At 45.8% G+C, this 7315-nt stretch overlaps 1 protein-coding gene across 1 annotated transcript; it reads left to right on the top strand.

Moving 5' to 3' along the window:
- Positions 1-1410: 1410 nt before the first annotated feature.
- On the top strand, positions 1411-5491 carry LOC127332205 (peptide methionine sulfoxide reductase B5). The gene is made up of 3 exons (XM_051358479.2): positions 1411-1654; positions 4810-4966; positions 5055-5491. Exons 1-3 carry the CDS (start codon positions 1560-1562, stop codon positions 5202-5204), a joined length of 402 nt encoding a protein of 133 aa, XP_051214439.1. The 5' UTR covers positions 1411-1559; the 3' UTR covers positions 5205-5491.
- Positions 5492-7315: the final 1824 nt, after the last annotated feature.

Here is a 7315-nt window from a genome sequence, read left to right as displayed (position 1 = left end):
GCCTCCGCCCGGTCGATCCGGCACCGGCCATCGCGATCTCCCTCTCGGCGTTCCACCATTGGACGGCCACTCCCCCTGGAGGCGGAGCTCAATTCTGCCTGGCAGGAGCAGCTGGAGTACATGTTCACTGATTTTAAGACTTCTGCAATGACGAAGCAGATGGGAAGGCCTTGCTCAGTAGCAATAGCGAGTTTCAGATAGACGCATTATTTGGTCTCCTACCTGGGGCGCTGAAAACTACTCGCATCCTTGCTCCAAACTACTCACAATAATTTGCTACTTTACTGCTTTGAGCGGATAGAGATCTGGTGACCAAATTTCGGGCCATACGCGTACGGCAAAGGAGACGAGTCTGGCTCTTCATTCAGGTTATCCAATATTTCAGGTTTGCTTATTTGGATTTCATAATTCGGTTTTGAAAACCGCATCAAAAATGAAATTTTATCAGGAAAGATGCCTGACATTGGCTAGGCAAGGGAGCTTTACTGTCAAAGGCTACGGTAGGCATGGCTGAATTTGGGGGCCTCCTGACTTTGGTTATAGGCAAGGGGAAGGAGAGCAGGGATCATGCGATGAATTTTTTTTCCATGTAACTCTCAACAGTGGGAATAGTCTGAACTCTCAAGTCTCAACATGTATGCAGCCTCCACTAACAAAAATTAATCGTACAACTATGGGAGTAAAACAGGTTCAGATTTGTATACGCTCATACACACGACAGCAATGAGAAACTGAGCATGAAACCGCCTTTGACATCCACATCACACATGAAGATCTACGTATTGTATACACACCAAGATGAAGGAGCATATAGCTAGAATTAAGAGCAACATGATCGGCACAGCGTGGAGAGAGTTGCTTCTCCATCCTGACACTGCCGACCTTGTGGGAACTCTTTGTCCGCCAACAAGTCTCGTTGTTCTTCCAAATTTGTCGGAACTCTCTGCCTATTTCTTGGCCATGGCTTTGATTTTACTATGGTTTAGATATGGATTATTTATTCGTTTTGAAGCCAAGTATGTAAATAAGAAGTGCCCATTTCACAAATGTTATTCTTTAAATAGAATTAAAGTTTAGCAAACAATTTCATAACGTACAGTAAGATTTTGCCCGCGGTTTCACTGGTAAAAGAAAATGCTGGACAAACCTGAATTTGGTGACATGGATAGGTATGTGTTCAAATTGCACAATATTGTTTAGGTGTTTTTTTCCAAAATTATAACATGCTTTTAAATAAATTTGATATTTATATACTGAAAAATAGGGAGGTAAATCCGTCGCAACGCACGGGCAATTTTCCTATTGTATACTTAATCGGTTAAGGGCTTTATTAATTTAAAGTCGGGCTACCAGCCTTTTATCTAAAAAAAAAAAAAGATCAGCTCATAAACGAGCCAGTCGCCACCACCGCACAACTGGAGCAGAGTAGTACCAATCAACAACTCTGTCCTATCCTCTCCTCTGCTCTCGTGTCTCGATCTTGCCCCTCGACGGCCGACGCCCAGGCCCCGCCCGCTTCTAGTTTCTTGTGTTGGCCGGCGCCGCCGCGCGCGCGATCGATGGCGTCGGAGGACAACAAGCCGAGGAGCGAGGAGGAGTGGCGCGCCGTCCTCTCCCCCGAGCAGTTCCGCGTCCTCCGCCAGAAGGACACCGAGTCAGTAAACTACCACCACCTCTCGCTCCGTCCAATTATGAGTTGTTCGAATCTCAGTTTCTCTTATCTGCTTGTATGTGTCTTTTTGATCAACTATAAAGAATGAACTCCGTGTTTACGGACAGAGTCGTGTTGTGAGTTAATCCGTGCCTGGTGCGCGTAATGTTCAAAGTAATCCTACCAGAAACGGAGGAGAGGAAACATAATTGGGAATACGGTTTTACACAAACTAAGACATAGTTTGGAACATGGTTTCGACAAACTAATGTAGTTAAAATATTGCAAAATGAGGAAATCCACGCTCACCCAAACTGGAAAATCTAGCTGGTAATGATAGCCCGGTTGGTCCTTTCGAGGAAGAACATCCAAACATCCAGAAACCTCCGTTACCATTTTCGCTGCGAAGAAAGAACACTCGGCGTGTTCAATCGTCCTCCTTTTCGTCGTCGCCGTGGTAGTGTCGGCGGTGGGACATGTCGTCGAACACCTTCACGCTCATATCCGTGTCGCCTAGGTAGGAGAATGTGAGCATGCAGCCGGCTTGGAGGTCGTGGTAGCGCACAGACTTCTCTCAGCCGGTGTGGAGGTACATCTTGCCACGCCGGTCGAAGAGCACGTCCATCGGCCACCGACAGCAGTCGCAGCCAGTCTCCCGCAGATGCAGCGTGGCTGGCTCGTTGCCGGTGACGAACTCGGTGAACTTGTCCGGCAGCCTCTAGATGCCGAGTGGGTCGCCATTGAGGAGGACAAGGAACTCGAACAACACTTGGTGCTCTTCCTGCAGATACGACGATGAAGACGACGACGTCGCAGGCGACGGCGTCTCAAGAGTCGACGCCATGGCTGGTAGAGGCCTCGACCTCGGCCTCTACCAGCCATGGCGTCGACTCTTGAGATGGTGGCGGCTAGGGTTGGGGAGAGAGGCGCTAGGGTTTGTGTGTGAGGGACAATGCGAGAGCTCCCCTTTTTATAGGCTAGAGGGAGGCGGGGGAGCGGCGGCGCTCATTAACGCCGACACGGAGAGCTAGGCGCGACAAGACGCTACGCTGCGTTTCTGCGGAAACTGCACCGTCGCTGCGCGTCAATAACTTCCATCGCGAGGTAGGCGACGGTTAAGTTAAAGTTGAATGTGCCGCTGACGCGTCAGGCCCGCCACTCGCCGCCTCGCTTTTCGTTGTGTCCAGCATGCCCGGAGCGTCCCCTGTGAACCGGGGACGGGCTCGGGGTGCCGGACACCGTATTGGACCGCGCCGGACGGAAAGAGGCTTTGGGGCGCATGGCTAGGAACTAAAAATTTTCCGGTGCGCCCCAAATACCTTTGGGGGACGCAGCTCAGAGTAGGAAAAGGGTGTTGAGCCAACTTGTTAATCCTGTCCAGGATATGCATCTAAATTTACATATTTTTTTTAACTTGACATCATGCCAATCCTAATTGAATTATTATTGGATCCTCATTTAGCACTATTCCAACAAGTTCAGTTTCAATTCTGTAAGCCAACCTGTCTAGGTCTGCTATTGACAATAAGGTACTCCCTCCGTCCAAAAGATTTATCTAAATTAAGATGTATCTATACACTAAAGAGTGCCTATATACATCTAAATTTAGACAAACTTGGGACATCCTTTTATGGACAGAGGTAGTATTCTGGATTATGGACAGACACCAACAAGGATGTCTAGTGCCAACTTGTTTATTCCGTTCACGATTTGCATCAAAATTTATAATATTGTCACTAACATGTCCAAAAAAGAAAATCTCTATGTATGTGATAGTTAAAATACTTGAAGTCCTATGGAATTAATGAATTTAAATTGGAAGTGAACACTGAAACAGACTATATGGTCACGTCAAGAACGCAATCTGTTATGTTTATGTCCCTACAATGTCTGTTGTAGATCTAGAGTCTAGGCCATAGGTTTTTGGCTTCCCTTTTCTTTAGGTGGGATACAGTCTTCACTAATCGGTCATATACCATTCCAAGCATGTGACACCAAAATAGGTGGCTGCTTTTTCGTGTAACTTTCGATGGATAGGAAGTTAACACTCCAATTGGAATACTAGATTTTTTATTGTTCCTTTGGGGAGCGAACTGATTCATGTGAAGTTCCTGGATTGCATATATATATGTGCTAAAATCGTTAAAACTGTTTAAAGCATTCCTCTCAATGCGTTTGATTTACACTTGTAATTCTCCATTCCATGTGTGTGTACCTTGTTGTACCAAGTATCAAGCACAGTAGCGGCACCGTAGCACGCACAATGTTCATGTCAGACCTACCTGGAGCCTTATTTGCTGGGGTGTAGAAATATGGACAATATTTTTCGTTTTTCGATGGGTTTACTTATAGATGTATTCCGTGGCTCCATGTATTAGAGATGAAATTCCTTATGTGGGAGACATGATGCACGAATGCATTCATTTTCAATGAAGCAACAGATAATTAAGCCTCCTATGTAAAGTTCAGCATCCAATCTATGGTATCTCCATCCTACTAAAGCCTTCCATTCAGCCATGCCATTTGAGCATGGTCTGCAGGAAATAGTTCCCTGATGTGATGGATCAAGGATCACATAAATCTGCCAGCGTTAATTGGAATAATTCTTGCCGGTGGAATCATATGATGAAATTTGACCCATGTACCTAGCAGTACCACCTTTCTACGTTCAGATTTGTATTTGCATAAATTTGAAAGCTCAAGCTGCTTTACGGCTGTACTGAGATCAGGAGTAATTAGGTGAATGTAGATTACTGGTGCAAATCCATACACAAGTAGTTAACTTGGTTAATTGGTTCAGAGCCTGATCAAACAGTTTAGCATTGCATCTTTGTGTTGCCAAATGGTTCTTCATTGTGTCAGAGTTAACCCTTGGCAAATATCATCTATTAGCCTAGCGCTGCATTTCAACATTTTCTCAAACATGCATCTAAATTTGCGTCAGTCTGAAGAAGGGTGCTAAAGTGCGAAGTGTACAAATGACCCACGTTGGCCTCGAGCCCTGGACTAAACAACCAGAAAAGCTGCAAAACCTATATGACTGAAAAGTTTGCCTAAAGGGAGCTAAGCTCTGAAGTTTCAACATGAAAACCTTGTTTGTCACATGACCCTTAAAATGCTGCCCACGCCTTCAAACTAATCTTTACATTGCTATCCAGGTTGCCCGGAACTGGCGAGTACAACAAGTTCTACGGTGACGGGGTGTACAACTGCGCTGGCTGTGGAACGCCCCTGTACAAGTCCACCACCAAATTTGACTCCGGCTGTGGCTGGCCCGCCTTCTTTGAAGGACTTCCTGGAGCCATAACCCGGACGGTATGCTTCAACACTCCAGAGCCATTCACTCTCACATATACTATTTTCTTTGGATGACGTATTGAATATCATTTTCCGGTGTGTTCAGGCTGACCCTGATGGTAGTAGTGTAGAAATCATATGCACTGCTTGTGGCGGGCATTTGGGCCATGTGTTCAAGGGAGAAGGCTTCAAGACGCCTACCGATGAGCGCCACTGCGTGAACAGCGTTTCAATCAAGTTCACTCCTGCCTCCTGAATCCTTCTTTCTGAAGTTATTTGGACGGGCTTCCAAGATCTCAAACAACGGAAACAAAAACACAATAATGATTATGGCCATAGAATCCTTTCTTTCATGAATTTCCCTGATCGGAAACTCTGGGAAGCGGATGTGCAATATGGATTAGCTCCTGCGAAAACATTTGCATGTAACTGTAGCCGACATGTGCATGTTGCTCTTGTTAATTGGGTTGAACTCTTGTTAAACTTGAATCGCCTGAAACCGTTACCTATATGTATATGCTACGCCGTGGTCTTAAGTTGGAATTGAATGTTCAATATATAAGCAAATTATCATATGAATTAATCTGAACTAATACTACTAGATAAATCATGACTACGGAACTAATCATGTAGATCAACAGAGTAGATGAACAGATAGCATCTAGGGAAGATAAACTTATCGCATCTACTCCAAATAACAGTACTAGAAACTCTAGCAAGATCTAAAACGAGGAGGAGGACAGAAACGCATACCGTCCAGCGTTGGCGGTGGCGGTGATGTTGGCGGCATCCTGGTTGTCGCCCATGTTGAGGTTGCCGAAGAGATTGTCGATCTCCGGGAAGAAGTCGTCGTTCGGGAACTCGTCGTCGGATGACGTCGTGTTGCCAGTAGTCGCGCGTAATCGCTCCCCAAAAACCTGATTACCCCTCACCCGTACAGGTATACGAGAGACAGAGCTCCAGAGGCCTACTGTCCCGCCGCTCGATGCACGCCGAAGAACGGGATGAGGAAGACGAAGGCGGCGGCGCAATGAACTTGAAAGAGGCAGTCGCGTATGGTGTCTCGTAAAGGCTAGGGTGTTCGTCCGCGCTTATATAGTGAGGTTCGGGAAGATCGTGGGGCGCAGATTACACAATTAATTTCGCGAACAACAAAAAAATAAGCTCGGCTTGGCAAGATTCCCGCAACCCATGGTGCGTCCTGACATGCGTGACGTGGCAAGGCGGGCGGCGGAGGAGGGGGAGTGCGCGAGGGCTCTCTCTCTTTTCAGTCACTTACTAGGACTAGAACATCCCACCTTATATACCACTCCAACTCTCTCCCAACTAGCAATGTGGCACTAAACTTTAGTCCCACCCCTTGCCATTCCCACATGGGCCAAAAGAGAATTTCAGAATTTGTATTGGGACATGGGCTAAGGTCCAAGGAAAAATTCCAGCAATCCCCCACAAAGTCTCATTGGCACATCTAATACCATTATTCTAGAATCATTGTTTTATATACCGGTGCACGTTGGAGACTGTTAAGTTGAACTTCCACTGAGAACTTCATACTACACTAGTTTGGAACTTGAATAGTGGACTACGCCTTGAACTACAAGTTTTCTGCGAACTAGCTTCACACAAAGCCTAGACCGATACAGGGTTGCCGCGAGGCTTCCTCGCGGCGTGGAGTTTATACATCATAGTCCAGGGTCTTTCATGAGTTTATTAGAGAGCACCCAACTCTCATAGATTGCGACGCTTAACAATCAGACTCACAAAGGTGTGTTCTTCAGAAGATGTTCTGCAGGACAACATCTTTGCTTGAATAAGCCACTTAGAACACATTAAGATAAATATCAACCTCCCATGCAGATCAGGGGAGTATTGCATCTTCACGGAGATGGTAAATTCAGTATAGAGATACTCTCCTCCCAGCTGACTAACAGCTTGTCTCCCAGCTCTAATTCACGGGATCTCCGATCACATAGAGTGGGTTACCACTGTAGGCAACTCATAGTGTGGGTCTCAAGACCATCTCCCTCGATGCATTCTCTATCACATTTCGTGATAGACCCTTTGTGAAAGGATCTGCCAAATTTCTAGACATTTGGATATAATCCAACGCAATAACTGTGGAGTTTCTCATTTTCCTGATAGATTTCAATCTACTCTTCACATCCCTTGATGACTTCATATTATCCTTAGAACTATTTACTTTGATGATCACAGTTTAATTATCACAGTTCATAGGAATAGCGGATATTGGTTTCTCAACCACAGGGAAGTCAATCAAGAGCTCACGAAGCCACTCTGCTTCAACAGTGGTAGTGTCTAGTGCTGTGAGTTCTGCTTCCATTGTTGACATCGTTAAGATGGTCTGCT

This window comes from Lolium perenne, chromosome 4 (genome assembly GCF_019359855.2).
Source record: "Lolium perenne isolate Kyuss_39 chromosome 4, Kyuss_2.0, whole genome shotgun sequence".
NCBI classification, from domain to species: Eukaryota; Viridiplantae; Streptophyta; class Magnoliopsida; order Poales; family Poaceae; genus Lolium; species Lolium perenne.
The sequence above is the reverse complement of the archived record's forward strand: the minus strand, read 5'-3'. Positions and strand labels throughout refer to the sequence as shown.